Source organism: Tachypleus tridentatus, chromosome 9 (genome assembly GCF_004210375.1).
Source record: "Tachypleus tridentatus isolate NWPU-2018 chromosome 9, ASM421037v1, whole genome shotgun sequence".
Taxonomy (NCBI): Eukaryota; Metazoa; Arthropoda; class Merostomata; order Xiphosura; family Limulidae; genus Tachypleus; species Tachypleus tridentatus.
The window spans coordinates 106,298,738-106,318,926 of NC_134833.1; the positions used below are offsets into that span (position 1 = coordinate 106,298,738).

Here is a 20,189-nt window from a genome sequence, read left to right on the forward strand (position 1 = left end):
TTTAGTGTTTGTATTGTGACACATCGAATTACATCCTTTGATAATATCATGGTATCATTGGCAGAGAAACTTTAGCTGTTGACAGAATGTTGTATTTGCTTTTGCATACAGCACTAAGGCTTATGAACTGAGGCACAGTTAAGGTTATATTTTTTAAAACTTAAACTATTCTAATATACATTTGAAAACAGGAATAACACACAAATGAAATATAAAACTAAAACCTAAATACAATTTAATTGTTTATCTAACTAACATTTTTAGGTGAAAGACAACATTAAGTGCTAGGAAAGATGTAAGCTGCAAAAACAACAAAAAGCAGTTTGTAGAGACTATGAAAGTCTACTTTGAAAATAATCAATGCAGATTTGTAGTTTAAAGTATTTCTCTTGGCTGTAAACATCTACAGAAATGAATAAATAGTGTTGAATGCAAAATTGTATGACTGTAAAAGTGAGCATTACTTCTGTCACCAAGAGATTTGTTGTTCTCCTCTTGGAAACATACCCTAAAGAATTTTAAAAGAAGGATGTGTAAACAGAGGAATTAGCCTAATTTCTGTATATACATTGAGGTCAAATATACAAGGAAAATTAAGTTACAAAAGAGCAAAAGCTAAGACTTGTAAATGCTTTTGAGCCACAGAACCCATAAAGCTAAAAATTAAGTTTTATTCAGAGTTTTCTGTGAAATAAAGGAAGTATAGATATTATGAAATATTAATAAATAACATTTAACACTAGCTTCATTATAATACATTGGTAGTAAAGTTGCTTAATTAAATTTTGAATGTAGCTGAGTAAAACCTAGTGATGTGTACAGAAAATGGACCTGTGAATGAAGGGTTAACTTCAGAGGTCTGGATATTATATTGCTCTATGTCACAGTGACAAGTTTATTTGTTTTTCAAATCATATATTCTGTTGATAGAAAACTACTCACGGTAGATTTATATGAAGTCACCAAAATGCCTGAAAATTCTGTATTGCAGTAGCTTACTGCACATATTTAAAATGCATACCTCAAACCCAAAGTGTAATTACTGTAAATATGTTTATAATGTTTTATTGAAACTTTATATTTTGTCTGTTATTTTCTCTACCCAATGTCAGTTTGGGATTGGTCAATTTGAGTGATCTTGTAACAACCAAACAATCTAAATTACTCTTTCTTTCTAGATTGATTTCAAATTGTAATACAAAACTACATTTGTTTTTTCTATGTAGCTTTAAGCTCGTTTCAGTATTCATTTATTTATAATTTTTATTGCCCTTTGAACTGGATAAGTATTATCTGCAGCATTATGTTACAGATGACTCTGGAAACATGCAGCTTATGTTACACTATCAAATTACATTACCCACAGGCATCATGAAATATTTTATCATATTGTTATTATGTATTTTATTTAATATAATCTTAACTAACCTACAAAGATCCGTATTTTTACATTTTAGGTACTTTTATAATGGTGAAAAATGAACATGAAAAACAAGAAATAAAGTGCTTGTCCAGTCTTTTTTTCTTGCTGTCAGTTGTCAAATACACTTAACCCTGCATTTCTATACTAATGATAGTAATGCAGTAAATTTTTACTTATTTAAATAATGCATTAGGGAACACAGGCTAGTAACATGCAAAAAGTAAACAATTTTCCCTAATCCTGCAACAGTAGATGTTACAAATTTGTCCAAACAAGTTGTTAAATTTTTCATGAGAACAAAGGTTGTATTCTGAATGAAGTTGATGATTTTCTGTTGAACACAATGTTGTACAATGTTATTTGATAGATAAAAACTTGACTTTCTGTTAATCCTAAGTTATACATAATTAAATTCAAGAGAGGGAGAGGGCTATTAACTCGTGTAAAAGAGGATGTGATAGGTGGGTATGGCAGGAAAAGTCTAATTTTCTATTTGATAGATTTGAAGAAAAAAAACTTGAAGGCTGTTAGAGTAGTTTTTGAGCTGTGGCAATTATATAGTAATATACATTTAATTTCATACTTTTTCAAGGGGTTGTGGATAAAATCAGGAAGAAAATATGCCACATTACGGGAAATGTAGAATTTTAAATGCCTTCTAAAATGAAGAACTAAAATGTATGTTATTAAGATATGGATAATTAGCTATGAGTTTATGCTATTCTAAATGGTACAACATAAACAAAAATAGTTTAATAAAAGTTTGAAGGTAAAACACAATTTTGTGTCATGTAGTAAAGGATACTCTGGGTGAGGGGATTAAGTTGCCTCCAATGGCTGCTTACTCATATGGACTTGAACATTCTCTTTAAATTTTCAAAAAAATAGTGAATTAACTAGTTGAAAACATAACTATAAGTAATACCTCAGGTCATTGGCATATTTTCATTATGTATTGCCTTGTTCTATCTCATCCAAAACTATAAATCTAATTGGAGATTAAGAGTCAGGTACCTGAATTTTCATTGTAAATGTGTTTTGAGTATTTGGTTAATGATCTTAATTATAATATTGGAATATAAGATTGCATTAACTACTGGTAAATGTGGATTTAGATGTAATACACTGCTGATCTTCATATAAACATGAATATAGAGGTAAAATACACTGGTATAAATGAATTCAGGTATAATACTTATGCTGTATGTCATATCACACTGTGTAACACAAATTTTGTTCCTGGATAGTATGTTATTTCTTTATTGCTTATGTTGTAAAAGTACAGAAAGTGGCCATTATTCCCTTCAAACTTTGCTTTTTTGAACCTTGATAATGAAATTTAGAAATTAACTTATTCTCTATGTAAAAATGGGAAAATTTGCCCATTTTTATTTACATAAGGTCTGAATAATACAACATATGAATCAAGATTTACATGTATTTATACTAAATTTATACAAAAATGAACAAAAATGTTTAAAGTGAATAGCTTTTTTGAGATGTGCAATTGTAATGTAAATCACTTTCATGTATCAGCCCCCAAATGTAGTTTTCCATCATGTCTTCATTACACGCTCCTTTGTAGCAGCGTTCAAAGCCCGGTATATTTTGGTGGAAGCTCTTGCCTTGCACTTTGAGGTGCACTGAATGAGCCAGGGGAAGAGATGGATACTTATTCTTGTTATGGAGCAGCACAGCTTTGAGGCTTCTGGATGAGCTATCAATGAAGAGGCGCCACTCGTTCAGATTCCAGACAATTCTAGTTACCTCGCACAGACCAGATACACTGTGGCAGAAGCAGAGCCCATCTTGACGAGTGAAGAAGCTTGAAAAATGTCCGTGACGCTTCCTCTGATTTGCGACTTGCACACTTTCATGTAACAAATCCCATACTTGAACCTAGATGTCAAAAGCTCAGCATTAAACTTTGCTAGACCAAGATCTCTGATCAAGTCATTGAGGTCTCTTTGGTTGGCATAATATGGGTTTTTCTTACCAGCTGCACCTCTGAAATTGTAATCTGGATCTTCAACGTCTACCTCCTCTTCTTATTTGCTGCTTTCTCTGTGGCAGTTGGGTACAGGGAGCTCAGGATAATGTGGCACTGGGGCAATGGAAGGTTCAGATACGTGACAGCAGATGTGTTCTTGCCAGCCTATGTTTGGAAGGGTCCACCATGCAGAAGTAGCAATTGCTTGAGTGGTCAGTGGGTTCATGGCAAATTCTTAGAATAGTGAACTTCATGGCTTTTTTCCCCTCTGTACCATCCTGCAAAAGAGCAAAATAAAATTGTCATTATGAATAAATTTATTTCATTCACAACTAATGTGTAAGAGGTTCATGCAAAATATTTTGATATTTTTTCTATACTATTGGAAATTAAAAAAAAAAATATTTAAATTTTAAAAGGTCTAAAATGTGTATAATATAAAATTTTACTATTCAAGGAAACAAAACTTGTTTGTCTTCTAGAATTCTTTTGCAGTGCTTGCAGGTAAAATGAGGTGCCCAGGATTTGTCTTGATCCCGGACAGGCATGCCGAAATATGCCTTGTAGGTTTCACACATTTTCGCAGATGCTGTCACAGAGTACCTTTTTGCTCTTGTCTTGATAAATTGGCCACATACATAGCATAATGCATCTGGAGAACACTTGCAGCTTCTTGATGCCATCTCTGATAAAATCAGATAGGTCTGTGTGTTCAATTAGGCAGCTAGAACCGAACTGAAGTGGTTCGTGGTGAGCCCCTGTATATATATATTACTATTGGAAGTTCTTAAATTCTCGTAAGTTCTACAACATTCTTGAAAATTCTTGTAAGTTTGAGAAAACTATCAGCTACTCAGCACTTAATCTACCTGGAATGTTCTGAAAAATGGGTAAATTGGAAAATTTCATTACCTAGGTCACAAAACAATTTGAATAGAAAAATAGGTCTTTTCCATTTACTTTAGGCATAAGCAATTTGGAAATAACACTTTCTACCCAGGAACAAAAAAAAGTAAAAATTTTGTGGCATAATGTTATTGAGGTATTAATTCATGAGTAATACATTGTATATTCTCTTAGGATAAATGTATGTGCTGTTCAAACAATAACAAAATATTTCTACTTTAATATCTTTTAGCTGTTTCATACTTTCTCAGCTTTAAATTTTGGCTTTATCAGACACAGATATAACATGAAAAAATTTTTAGTTTACTGAAGATAAGCTCTGAATAGTTATTCATCATTCTTTTCCTTTGACAAGTCTTTTCAATTTCTGACCAGAAGTTACGTGTTTTCTGTGGGTTTTTTTGAGATAGTTCATGTTGTAAAGCATAGAAGGTGAGTGAATGAAGAATATAAATGAAACATTAGAAGAATCTTGTGCTTTCTGTTACTTCCAATAGCAAAGTGTAAAGGTGAAATAGTAGTTGATGCATATGTGATCACTGTGGGATATGCATTGAAAGAAAGTTGTCAAAAGAGGAAGGGTAGAGAAGAAAGCTTCATGCTTCTTTAAAAGTTATTTGCAAGTGACATGGTACAAAATGCAAATAACTGGTTGCAAAGATAAAATGTGAAAACTAATGAAATCACAGTTGTCTTAATTGTTTCATCAGAAAATATTGGGTATATTTATTATGGAATAAAAAGCCTTGGTATGAGGTGTCATTATTTTCTATTGCTTTCCTGAAGGCACTTATGAAAATGTATATTTGAACAAGACATTGTGTGGTAGTGAACATTACAACTTGTTGGGTCATATGTTTTGGAGTTATGAACAAACATGAAGTAGCACTTAACTTCATAGTTATATATTATGTAACACTATTACTTGTCAGTGACAAAATGGATACCATGCAAAATGCTAATCAAGAGAAGGCTGCTGTTGAACAAAAACAAGGAAAGTACTTGTAAAGAATTCCTTATTACCCAAATTTTCTGAAATAGATCTTCAGTGGTCACTCAACATTTGAACATATTTGCTGAATACTTTATTGAGGTTACCTTTTCACATCAAATAAGTATGACAATAGTCAGAGTAACAAATTGCTTTAGTTGCATGAATGGAATTACTAAGAATTAATATTTGTTCTTGTTGTTATTTGGAGGAAATGAAGCTCTTTGTTTTTGTTTTTTTTTAAATATGCAACCAGAAAATATTTTATCATTGCTGAAACCCCATTAGACAACCATCATTGCTGAGAGTAATATTAAATTTATTGACCTGAGCAAATTTGAAAAGGAAACAATGATTCTTGGTTTTTCAGTTATTCTGTTTCCAGTAATAAGTTGTTCACTCTTAAGTTCTAGATATATTGTATAGATTTGAAGACTTAAGTCATAATTAAAGAAAATCTGTTTTTACTAAAGATAAGAGCAGTGAGAAGAGAGTAGTATTATAAAAAATGTTAAATTTGGTGCTTTTTAAAGTAATTGCACAATGGTTTCTTATGAAGTATTGAAATATTCTTAAACAAAAAATGTTGAAGACACATATCCAAGAATTGAATAATGGACAAAAAGACAAACTATCCATGGCAAATTGAATTTATATAGAGGGGTAGCACTTAAGGATTATAAAAACTGCAGATGGGAAACAAGAACCACAAAAGAGGTGCACTTGATGTGAAGATTATATATTATTTCTGATAATAGTAACAAAATAGTGAGTATATTCAAGGAAGTAGCAAAACAGCCATGGAGATTCTCTTATTAGTTATTATGTGGAACAATTTGTGATGAAATATCTGCACAGGTATAACTTTCTAAGCAAGTTTGTAATCTAACATAAGGCAATTTTTGATGAAAATGAAGTAGAAACCCTGTAACCCAAGTGCTTTTGAAAGGTGGACCTTTTGAAAGCACTCAGGTTAGGAGGTTTCTATTTCATTTTTATCAAGACTTCTAGGACTTGTGTGTTTTTAGAACATTATGAAAAAGTCAATTCTTGGTTTTACAGAAGGGAAAGGACATGAAAACCCAAATCACTAGGTAAGAATAGGAAATAGTTTCTGAATTTGAACAAGCAGTCATCACACTTGATGCTTAATCAGGAATAAAGCCTTGATTTGTCATACAGAAATACAAAGAAAGTTCAAATAAGATAATTGCAGATGAATTTTGTATTTGAAAAATAGCATAGCTAATTTGAAAACAGCCAGAAAAAAATAATTTGTTGGTGTAATGAAATATTTAAACTTATCACTTATGCTAAACATCTTTCTGGTTGCAAATTAATTTTTAAGTTCTCCCTTTTTTTCCTTGTTAAAACATTTTGTAATTGTCATCTTGTATACTTCATTTTTAGCTGTGACATAGCAGCTCACAGAATGACTCTGAGTTTATAGAATACAAATTTTTATCTCATAGCTTTGTCATGTTCTAATTATAGTTTTGGACCTGAGAAATCAAACCATTTCAATTGATGTACTTGATTAGGTTCAAGGTCTTGTACGTTAATTACCTCTAATTTTGCCTAAAAGGTTTAATTTGAGGGTAGGCTGGTAGAGATCTTGATGAGTTGTAAGTTAAAATCTGGTATAAACTCACCTCACACTTGGTATTGTTGGCACACAAACATATAGCTAAAAAAGGGGGGGACTAATCCCCCATAAAAGAATTTCAGGTGCCTAAGCTATTAAGGATTCCCTCTTGTTTAGTACTACAATTTTAAAATACAGTACACCTTGTTATTGTCTGTGTTGAAAAATCTAAGTTTTTGGTCAACTAAAAATGGCATTCAACTGTCATCAGAATAGATCTACTTTGATATTGAATTTGTAAGTTGTATAAAAAAAATAGTATCCTGAATTTTTGCAGTCAGTGGTCCTAAATTTTTTTCTATTGTCATAAAAATACGTTTCATATAAGCTATATGAAAGAACTTGCTTTTCCTGTAACAATTATCCTTGTCATTAGTACTTTAATATCATTTTCCAAAATGGAAATAAAGCTTTTAGAAAAACATGGAGTTCTGAAATTCCAAAGATTTTGTTCTTCTATAGTCAAACATGAATCATATTACTTAGCTTGATTTGTCTTTGTAATTTGTGGCCAGGCTTTCATAAAAAGTACAAAATGAAATAGATTTTAGATTTGCAACTTTTAAAAACTTGCTTGTTTGAACAAAACTTGTCTTAAAAATTCAATATTCATATTGTTTACAAGTTTCAGGACGAAAAGCTGTTCCTAAAAAACCTAGCATCACCAGTAAGAGTCAGACCTTACCTCGTAATCTGATGTCAGGAACCTCGCGAATTCATGGCTCTGCCAGTTCCATGAAAAAACATCCAACAACACCTCCAGCCGTCCGGCGTCAGACTTCTCAACCATCCAGTGCTGTCAGCAAGGTATGTTATATGTAACCATTGTTTAGCTGAATAGGAGGCTATGTGAATTTTATTTTTGTTGAGTATGAGAAATGGTAAGTGAAACTTGTTAGATTTTTCCTATTTCATTACTTACTGTTCAAAGTGAAAATATAATCCAAGTGCTTATATCTTGCAGTTGTACTTTAAGTATATGTTGGAACATAATTTAATCTTTTCTGTATTTGATTCTTTCTTTGGTTTTGAATATAAACCTCAAACTGCAAAGTAGTTATTGAATAATATATTTTCTATTAACAAGTAGATATTACTGCAAATAATAAAATATTTTTAAATAGAAAATTTTGCACTTAAACACCACTTTGAAAATGTAGCTGTAAATGAAAAATATTTCATTTTAGTATAACTTTTATTGTTATATTATTAACAGAAAGTTCAAAATTTATACTTGGTAAAATTATTAGGGGAGTTTTAAATACAAGTTTCTAAAACTTAAAATGTACATGTTGATATAATTAAATCTCAAGTTGCACTATCTTTACTACTCTTCCAAGCACTTTTAAAATTATTGAATAAATAAATTCCTTCTTAAGTCTCATTCATTTGTTCTTCCTATCTTAAAATATTTTGTAAAGATAATCTTGTGTACCTATTGAATATTTTTCATCAACCAGTGGATTTTACTGCAAATTATAAAATATTTTTACATGGAATTGTGTTTTCACATTTGAAACCACTCTGAAACTGAAAAGGAATAGCATTGGGTTTAGTATTAACAAGTACAATTAAAAAGTTTGTTTTATAAAGACAGATAGTAATCAATATACATGTAACCTAGGTAGCTATAGTAATATGAAAAGTTTTAATGCTACAAAAAGTATTGAAACAAGTCAAAACTGCAAAATCTGAGTTGCTTTAAACCTAAAAATATTTATCCCTAATTTTTTGAAGTTAATGCATGCCAGTTGCATATGTACTGGTAAGATAAAAATTGTTTTATGTTCCAAATGATACAGCAAATTAGGAAGTTCTTTGAAATCCAAGTAGCTGCTATGGGGTAGTAGTTTATAATTTGTGACTCAAATTAGATTTTTTTCTGTGCAAAAAGATAAACTCTTTCAAAAGTTTTTAAAGACCCATGGGATTCCTAGTAGTTCAAAATTTTATGTATTAAAATAACATGCATAAAGAACTAGAATTAATATTTGTTAAACATTTCACAATGAGAAATTGTCACTTCTGGAAGAACTTTGAGATCAGAATTTGTAGGACACTCAAGTTTTTATCTGTGGTAATTTAATGTAATATTTTTTCTCTATGGTTACATAACACAAAAATGTATTTTTTTTTCATTTTTCTTTCTGGTGTCCGTGTACATACCTGTAATTATGTTCTTTATAAAACAAAGGAGATTATATATAAAGAATAATAATGTGGTTTCTACTCAAAGAATGTTAGCAAATCTCAATACCAAGCTTTACATCCTAGATTAATAGATCTCTGTATTGTACAAAAATTTATTTTTGTGATAATGTTTTCAAATTACAAAATGTGGTTTAATTTGAACATCAGAATTGTTTGGAATGCTATGTCTTGGTCTGTACAGCACATTTTGCCATTTCCCAATTTACATGCTGATGTATTGAAATAGATGTTATTAATTTGTTAATTACAAACACATATTTTATATGTTTCTGGGCAAAGAATGTCCCAGTGATTACTGTTCCAAACTGTGTATATGAGACTCTATAGAATACAGTACATTACCACTTTAAAAAAAAAAAAATAAAAAAAAAAGTGCTTCATGCTTTGGGGCTGTAATGTTGCATTATAAAAGTGACTGTTACAACTTGCTGTTTGTTCTCAGTAAATTGATCAAAGAGTTTGAAATATATGATGCTGAGTCCTTGCATTCAACAGTGGTGTATTTAACATTGGTCCAGTGTGGGCAATGCATTGTTGAATTCCCCAAAGTAATGCAAAGAACTTACATGGTCACTACAAATGAGCCCCCTAAAAAATTTGCACAGTGTAGTTTGAAGTGGTAAAAATTCCTCTGGCATTTCATCTTTTTCATCACTTAAATTATGGATAGCTTAAACAAGTAGTCCTGAAATAACTTTTATGAAATTCAATAAACAAACAATTCACATATTTGTGGAAATTAATTAAAAAACTAAGTTCATTATTTTGTTCCAGCTAAATAGATTATAAAAAATGTATCGTATAATGTACTGTTGATTTACAATATGTAAATGTTGAAAATAAACTGAGTCTTTACATTTCACATTTGAATAATTTGTTTTTGGTTCATACAATGCATAATAGATATGAAGGTTGCATGTATATTTTATGTTAGTGGCACTATTATTATTAATGCAGGGTGTTCAGAAAGTCACTGTGCACTTTTATATTTATTAACAGACAAAACTGCACAGTGACTTTTCATAGACCCTGTATTAGCCTTTGATGTAAACCCAATTAGTTACAAGTTGTAATTTTTCACCTCTGCAAATTCTTAAATGTTAAAATAAGAGGATATAATTATTCTGGTAAACAGTAATTAGCTTATTACTTTTTCTTTTGTCCATTAACCATATGAAAAATTACCAGCAAAAACAATAAAATTTAATTTTTAATACATTTACTAACTATGAATAACTACACCAGAATAGAAACTTTGGTGTACATTTCACATTTATTAGTGTAAAACACATTTACTAATAAAATATTTACTCTGGTTTTACGTTTTTCTATACATTAAGCATAAAGTTAACAAAAGTAAATGAGTGAACTTTAAACCATATTTGTTTGCATGTCTGAGTTTTCAAACACTGCCCTAATTGTTTCAGTACTGGAAGCTATTGTAAAGTACTGAATATAATTGCATTTAGAAAGGCTTATGATTTTAAGTTGTAACTTTTACTTTACTTGGCCACTGGAGGGAACAAACAGTGCAAAAAATTTCACTTGATAGGTTTGTGATATTTGTATACTTGAGAACATGGTGTAATGATTTTAAGTTTCATAGTGGTAACTTTTACTTTACTCAGCCACTGGAGGGAACAAACAGTGCAAAAAATTTTACTTGAAATTTGAATACTTGAGAACATGGTGTACTGTGAAACCAGTATTAAAACAGTAAAGTTTTCAGTGATAAATAATACAAGTCATTTAATTGCAATTAAACATGCTATAATACTAATACATTGTTCTATGTGCTTAATTTTTACAACTGAATGTGTATTATTTTCATCACACTTTATTTACCACAACATTGCTTCTTTTTGATACATTTGACTGAATTAAGTACAATTAGGAATAAAATATGTTTTGTAATTTCTTTCCAAAACATCTTACTCTATCCATATTGCACCATACATGATGGTTTGTGTACTGACCTGTTTAAAAATCTTTCATATACACTACACTTATGTGGCATAAACTTTAAATTTTATTGCTGTTGTTAAGACATTTAAAATATGTTTAGTTTAATTTTAACAATCCTTTTTATTAAACAATTTAATTAAAATATTTTGCTACTCATTTTTGCATATTTACTAATTAAATAACTCGTATTTATAAAATTTTGTTTTAATTTTCTGGTTTTAATCACTAGATGGCCAAAATTCAACATGCTGTTTTAAATTTTGTTGCTCATCTAGTCACTTACTGCATGTTATGACAATTGTTTTATACTTTTGTAGCCTTTAATTTGTAGGAGCTTACAATAGTCTTGATAATAGTGATAGTACATATTATTTAATCAAAACATTATACACTCTTTATTTTCACTCAAACATTATTAATAACAATGTACTGCATCAGTCAAAATGATCAATAATTGAGTGGTTACATTGATGGTAAAAGTTCTCATCTTCTGAAATGCTCAAGTTAATTAAAAGAATGTATTATGTATTGTTATAGCTTTCATTGATCAGAAAATTATTAAAAGCTAATATGTGACATGTAACATTTTTATTGCCAAACATATTTCTAGTTTTTAAAGATACATTTCTGAATATGATTTTCATCCTAAATAGTAAGAGTAAAAAGTTCTAGTCAAGTTGATTTTAATTACCAACTAATGAATTTAAATATGGGATTCCACTGTATACACCTATATCAGACAAAACTGTTTGCTAGGATTTCCCTTGTATTAACTTTGTACTAATAGTTTTTTTAATAACTGGACAGGGCCGTAATTCTCCCTCCAAGCCATCTTCTCGAACACAGCGAGTGTCTAAAACAGTGAGTCTGAGAGGGGTAGACTCCAAATTAGCACAGATGATTATGGATGAAGTGGTTGATGGGGGTCCATCTGTTACATTTAATGACATTGGTAAGAAAATATAATCAGAACACTATTTTCTCACTTAGGTAGATATTAAACTTGATTGTTTGTTTAAATGATATGTATACAATTAATCTGATTATTTGTATGCTTTGTGATTGTAATAATTTGCTGTAACAAAACATGTTTTTATATATGCATAAAAACAAATCTTAAACTTCTATAAAATAAATATTTTGCTAAAAACATTTCTGATTTTGTAGTGCTTGAAGATGTTTAGGACAAATCAGTTTCAGCTGTAAAAGTAGACTTGGTTGGCAGAACAGTCATCAGATGAGATTAAACTTGTAAGAGTTGTTTGATTGGATGCTGATAAGTGTTTCAACTTTTAAATTACTTTTATCACCAATGCTGGGATGATGCATTACCAAAGTAGTATTACTTTTAAATGAGAGAGTAATGTAATATGCCACATTAAAACACATTTTTGTTACTTGAAATATAATGTAGTGTTTGAATTTTTGTTTTTTAATATTCAGGGTTTTCAGTGCTATTAGATTTTTGTTTTGTGAGTTACAAGGTAACTTTAATAAAAATATATTTTGTACTCACAGTATTCTATTTTGGTTTACTGCTTTGCAGAAAATTGAAAATGGTGAGAAATAATGGAATTATTTTCAAGTTTCAGTAGATAATGCTAAAAACCATGTTTTGCCATGGAGAAAAAAAGTAGATTTGGACAGTAGTATAAGGTTATATTTCTTAATAGACTGAATCAGTTTACAAGTATCATATAAAGGATATTTTGCTTGTGGTCAGGATAAGCAAAATATTTGAAATAATGGTATTCTGACCTTACATAAATTCTAACAAAAAGTAGTATGATGAATGAAATAACTAGTTATGTTTTTGTTAGCAAATAATAGTGATACTAATACTTTATTTTCAGTAAAGTGTAAGTAGTATAGTACTGATGCTTCACAATATCAGTAGAATATTACTAATTCTTAACTATATTACCCATCACTGTTTATTGCACAGCTGTATGCACTTTACAAATCATAATTCTCAGTTATTTTTATCTTTACAAAAGAAAAGGGTTAAGCATAGGAAATTTGTAACAAATTGTTATTTGTGTATCATGGAAGATTTAGATGGTTGACTTTTCTCTGAGGGAGTGTCAATCTCCTTCATAACAGGTGATATTTAAATTGGATATTATCAGCTCAATGTTATTCATGTTGAATGCAATGAAGGTTGATAAATCTAGTGTTTGTATGTTTTTCATTGTAAGTAAATCCAGATGACAAACGATGCATCAAAATTTTGGAGACTTAAAAAATTTTATTAATGTTAAAGGTTTTTAAACTAATAGTCAAAATGATACAAATACAAATGTTTTCATTATGTCAGTAGTTTCAGACCCGCTGGTCTGCATATGAGCACCAATCTACAGAAATATTTAATTGCTTGTAAAATAAATGAGCCTCATAACCATTCACTTCAAAAGTTCTAGTAGAAACTAAATTAGGAAACAGCACTATTGACATATTTGTTTCTAATGGTTCATAAGCTCTTTAAAAGATTTTGGTCCACTGAGCTAGAAAGATTGGGGACCACTGCATTATACTTAGCTTTTAATGGCCTCTGTTATCTTACATACAAAAACTAATTTAGGCTGCTCATAACTTTTTCCTTTTCTTAGAATTGAATTGAAGAAATGTAGATAGATAATTATAGTAAACTACTTGCATATTTGTAATTCTCATTTGTACAATGTGTATAGTACGTTCTGGCTTAAAATAATTTATATTGCATTGTAACCCCTCCTTCATAACATCAAAACAGATTGATACAAAAATTATATTACTGATAGAATTGTATTTTACTGTCATTATGTAGTTATTTTTAAACTAATTTCTGCTTTTTTATTGTTACTTCACAGTTTTACCAGTTAGAATCTTCAAAGTATTAAATTACAAGGAAACAAACTCAAAAGCAACAAAGTGATTGTATTTGTGAGTTTAATTGATTTTGTTGTTTTCAAACAATATAAAGTTCTTGGCTTTGCTCGGGCTATTAGTTTGATATATTCTCCATGAATATATTAGTGTGAGTATTCTGAATATCATTTAGCTTAAAAGAACATACAAAAGCATTTTAAACAATTTTCAAGAAATGTAAAATTGTAAAAATTATACAGAAAGTTAAAAATTGTTTATCATTGAATTTTATCATTGTTAAATATTTAATATTTATATTTGATATTCACAAATTTCTCGTCACATTTTATCAGAAGCAGTTACAATCTTTTGCTGTTTGGTTAATGTCTATCCATTATGATTTTAATGACAGTGGTGCAAGGGGGGCCATAAAGGGGGTTGCCCCAAAACCTTGTAAATGTATTCAATGTTGATATGATCTAAAAAATAATCAAGCCTAAAGTAAAGACTGTGTGTGAGCTAACCTAGTTTAGAGTCAAGTACATAAAATTTATCATTGAAGTAAAAATATCAAACTAATTTTAAACTATAATAAAAACAAAGATAAAAACTACTTTAATCAATGGAAACTTTAAATTACCAAGTCAACAAATATTTTTCTGGTTTTGTTTATATATTTCATTTTATACTTTCAATGCATAGAGTAGCAACAGTATTAGGTAATACTTTTGTTGCTGAGTAGCATGATGTAAAAGTTATTGTTGGAATGCACAGTTACCAAAGTGCACTGGATTTTCTGTACATGTTTTTTTCTGTGAGGTTTGACTTATCAAAAAGATGCATATGCACAAATGCAAGTGGATAAATAATAGGCTAGGTATGGCCAGGTTGTTAGGGTGCTTCACTTATAATCTGAGGGTTGCAGGTTTGAATCCCCATCACATCAAATGTGCTCACGTTTTCAGCAATGGGTGCATTATAATGTTATGGTCAATTGGACTATTTATTGTTAAGAGTAGTCCAAGAGTTGGTGGTGGGTGGTGATGACTAGCTACACTGCTAAATTAAGGACAGCTAGTGCAGATGTCCCTAGTGTAGTTTTGCGTGAAATTGAAAACAAAGAAACAAGATAAGTAGTAATACCGAGGCGTGTACACCTTGAGAGTTCACTTGTCATGCATGTAACATTTCATGTTTAGATTCTTTCCTTTTGAATCTATGGCAGTCACAGAACCCACGAACACACCCTTTTATTATTACAAATATACAAGTTTTCTTATAAAATCTTTAAGAGAACTTTGTGACTTTTAGTGGGTTTTATTTTGTATTTTTGATTATTCAAGACAAAAGGACTTGTTTAATTGTTTCATGCCACTGCTTATTCATTTTTTTTTCAACCTTAAGTTTTACTGATTTGTTTTTATGCTACTAACTGCTGGTGGATCTACATGTTGCATCCTAATGAGTTATTTTATATGATTATGTACTAGCATAGAAAACTGACTTAAATGTATGAATCCCCTGTTTTGTTGTTGTTGTAAGGATCGTAAAATAAATTACCCAGCTGGGCTATTAATTGAATTTACTAAGAGATTGTTCTCACATAGGATTAATCTTCCTGTTTTTGTTTTATCTTGTTTGTTTAAGAACATTTCAATTTCTTTTTTTCAGTATGATGAATATTATCTTGTACATGTAAATATACTCTGTATATGTAATATAGTGCAAAACCTGTAGGAAGCTTAAAATACAGTTAATACTGTTCCATGGATTTCTTCCTGCAAATTATTATTGGATAAAACAAAATACATGGCCAAGCTAATTAATGAACGAATATTTGTTGGACAATTCTTGTCATTGTTATTAAGTGTAACTATCCATTTGACTGGCAATTTTAATTTTGTTCCTATAACTTGCACATTTGATTGTTTTTTTTAACACCTAAAATGTTTTTGATCAGATATCATGACTTTGTTAGTACATCCAAATGCTCTTTAATTAGGATAATTTCATGAAATTTAGGAAACGTTTGCTGAAAAGTTGACAATGAATAATCAATAACTGTCCTCCTCTATGATTCTTTTGAAAACGTGGATTAGAAACTACTGATAGTTTTCTTGGCCAAACCAATACTTGCATATTTGCACATGAAATCAATAGGTCACATGATTTTTTGCATAGGTGTGCAAAAAACCCTTTGTTCAAAATTGAGAGGTTTTTGTTGAATAACTTTGCAAATTTGTCTTTAACAGTTACACCAAATGCAACTCCTAATTGTAGGTTGGAAAGGTCTGTCAGTGTACCAAATTGGGAAAAAAATTTATTAAAATTTACGTGTTTTCCTATACAGTGAAGTTTCCATACTTTTGGTGCAGAAAAACAATAAGTGGGAAGAAACTCAATCAAAATTGGAGATGTTATATCTTTGGTATTTCTTAATAAATTGTAATGATATTTGATATGTGAAGCAAGATTGCAGTAGAGCACATCCACTAAAAATGTTTGGATTAATACCGTCCATGATACAGAAGGTGGTAAATCAATATCACTGCTGTCAATAACACATGGTCTGCCCTGCAGCAGGTTTTGGTCACGTGATTAATATCATGTATCTTGAATTGTTTTGGAGCTTTTTGAGTATGACATTTTTAATTTCTGTGTATGGTTGCATGACATTTTTTTCTTTAAAATGAGTGAGCAACATTATAGTATTCCTTTGTTTCTATAGTTATTGTCACAGAGATTCCATTTCAAATGGGTTTTGTGTAGTCTGCTGTTTGTGTTAGGATCTTGAGTCAAAATAAATGTACTCAAAATTTTCATTGAAAAACCCAAAAAAATTGCTCTTTCTGTTTTTGTCTTTTTTTTATATATGATGTATTTCATGTAAGATAATTAATTTTGTACTATAAAAATAAAAATGTGGAAGTTATTTTTGAAATTTTTGGGAGATGACATAAAGTACACTTCACAATACCTTGATTAACAAAAGTTTTTTTGTCACAGCTGGACAGGAAGTAGCAAAGCAAGCTCTTCGTGAGATGGTCATTCTCCCAACATTAAGGCCAGAGGTAAGCACATGGCTCGTAGCGATGACTAAAAGACAATAGAAAATTATGGAATATTATTAAAATTCTGATTGTCAAACTTAATCTTAGTTTTCACTCTGTTCACTGATGTCAGTTAAACTGAAATTAATAGTTTATTGAAACAACATAATTAACCTTAATCTTGTCTTCTAATAGCTGATATCAAGGAAGATGTATCAACTGTCATTAGCTAGAAGTTAGTTTCAGCAACATCCTGCAGTATGGGAGTTTTTTTCCTTTGAATTGTTTTTAATACACATCATTGTAGGAATTCTGATTATCAGACTTTTATTGTTTTTGTAACAGATTAGGTAGATACATCATAAATTAGTTTTTTGTTCACATTTTTTTAATTTTTAAAACAAATTGCTTTTGCAAATTTTAATTTGTTGTTTTGTTGAGTTAAAATACCACAAAAATGATTGAGGTATCTATTGATAAAGCACAGATCACAAATGTTCATTTTAAGGACTGTTATTCAGTTTTTTATATGTGTGTTTATATTGTAACTGTTTTTCCAGTTTTCATTGGAAGAAATTGCTATAAATATTGTTGAAAATGTCCTTTTCTTCTAGAAGTATGTATAAATCTTTTCTTTTATACTTGATATAGATAAAATGAGAAACAAAGGTATTATTACTGAAGGGTTTTGTATCCCATCACATTTGCAGGAAACTGTGGACACTAATTAACTGATTCTTGGTTTTTCAAGCAGAATGGCAAAAGTGTGTTTGATAAATTTGAGAATGTTTTCTAGAACCCTGAGATCCCATATCTAATGACAACTTTCTTAAACTTTTACACCCAAAAAAAACCAAAAACAAAGAAAAAACACGTTTGCAGTCTTGGCAATTCAAAGAAAATTTACTTTCAGGCAAAAATTATTTTGGAATTGTTAGCTGTGCATGCTGTCTACCTACAAAATAACACTTTGCTGCTGTATCAGTTGCACATTGAAACAAAGCTAGAATCATCTACTAATTCAATAGATGGACTTTCACCCCTTGGAAATATTTCTGTTCATACACTTTCTTTGGACATGCATTTGAAACTTTTGTCTGATAAATTTCAGTGGTGGCCATGAACTCATGGTAGATAGAACTATCCCATTTACAACTGTTTGCCTCCCTTTTTTTTTTTTCTTTTGTCTAGTATTTTTGAGAAATATTTTCTAGGAAGTGGAATAGCCAGTGCTGAGTTCATACTCTTCCAAACTTTTTTATTAAGTAATTTTTTTTTCTGTCTATTTTACGTGGGTGCTGTAACCCTTTGAGTACATTAAATTTTGTCTCGGTGTTCAAAGTATCAGTTATCCACTAACAAATACAATTTACAGTTTGACTTCTTTTTAGTACTTATACAATGTCAAAATCCACTAGTTGAAATACCATGTGTATTTACATCACCAAAAAAAGTGCAATGACACATGAATGTCCTGATTGTTCCATTATGAGGAAAGTTTTTGTAATACAGGGTTAAATCTGCTTATCACAATAAATGGCTATAAATGTGAAGTTAAGTAAATCCAGGAATAGCATCTAAAGGGTTAATTCTCGATATTAAGATGTTACTACTGTACATCTCAAGAGGTTGCTGTTCTCTGTTTGTCTGGATGTATTCTGAAATGGCATTTTAAATCTTAGTTCTTTAATTGAAATTTCATAGCCAATTTTATGTTCTTTTGGCTATGTTTTTCAATCTCACTTCTCATTATCTTAACTTCACAAGTGATATTCAGATCTTCTGGCAGGTGTTCTGAAATGTAATAGTCAACATACACATTTTCAGTTGCTGTCATTCTAAAGTCACAGGTGATTTTCTATTTTTCTGTTATTTAGCTGGATTCTGGAATTTAGCTTCAAGTTTTGTCATTCTCTCCACCTTTTTTTTTCAATTGAAGTTCCAGGTGATTCATGACAGACTATACTTTGATTCTTCATTGATATGACTTGGTAGATTTCATAACTAGAGCAGCCAGGAGTACACAAACTTTCATAATGGGTGAGATGTGGATCACTTCTCACACTTTATAATTTTTATGGCTCATCTGCTTGTTGATAATATAATAAATTATTGAATGCCAAAATAATTATCAGAGATACTGTAAGTAAGACAATCATAAATGACTAGGTGAAAGTGTTACTTTTTTAAGGGTATTTTGAGAAAACTTGTATTTTGCCACTGAACTGGAAGAATTCTAAGGTAGTATTTAGCATCACCTTATCTGGTGGAAGAGAGAGGCTGTTAGTGTCTTTTGCAGGATGTGTTTTTAATTTTGATAGAATGTCTCTCAGAAGTTGAGACTTTGATTTGAAAGCAGTTGTTCTGGCTAACATATAGCTATTATGCTAGTAAATGAAACCCAATTGTAATATAAGAAATGAGGATTTGTTGAACATAAAACTTTAATATTTCATAGTTGCAAGTATGTTACTTGAGTTGCTGTATTATAAATGTTTCTTTTTTCTTTAGGAGCAGTCTTTAGAAAATAATGGTTCCTAAACATTTGAAAAAGGGATTATACACTATATTGGAATATTGAAGATTTTAATACAATTAAACTTTTATGTGTTTGATAATGTTTGTAGATGAATGAGTTTACTAATTTGTACATGTGATTTCTGATTAATAGAATAACAAATTAATGCTTTGATAAGACAAACAAAAAGTAGAAAATTATATCCATTTAAAAAATATTTTTATTGAGAATAACTGCACAATAGCAACCAAATACTGTCGAGGTAACCATTCTCTTTAGTTAATCATCAAGACCATAGGTACAGAAGTAAGGTTTGTGGAACTAATAATTATGTAAGGTGTAGGATGCATGGTTCACCCAAAACATCCTGAATCTTATTATTTTGGTGTTAGGCTGACAAAAATATCATTGAAATTAAATTAAAAACTGCAAGAAGGGGAATGAATAAATTTATTCTTGCTAATCACAAGGTATATGAAGATAAGTGTATAGATTAGAGTGATGTAAAATTATTGCACAACCTTATAACTTCAAAGAAATACAAATGAAAAATAAAATTATTTGAAGGATCAGTATTAAATCCATTCTGTATGAAGTGATTTTTTTCGTTGGTGTAATATTTATGTTTTTAATGTATAAAACT

At 30.0% G+C, this 20,189-nt stretch overlaps 1 protein-coding gene across 4 annotated transcripts in view; it reads left to right on the forward strand.

Moving 5' to 3' along the window:
- The window catches only part of spas (spastin), a 96,957-nt gene that overhangs the window by 28,819 nt on the left and 47,949 nt on the right, over positions 1-20,189 (forward strand). For all 4 annotated transcript variants that reach the window (XM_076456254.1, XM_076456255.1, XM_076456252.1 and 1 more), the window contains 3 exons: positions 7,581-7,762; positions 11,939-12,083; positions 16,985-17,049. In XM_076456254.1, the coding sequence (XP_076312369.1) occupies positions 7,581-7,762; positions 11,939-12,083; positions 16,985-17,049 (392 nt within the window). The remainder of the gene's footprint in view (positions 1-7,580; positions 7,763-11,938; positions 12,084-16,984; positions 17,050-20,189) is intronic.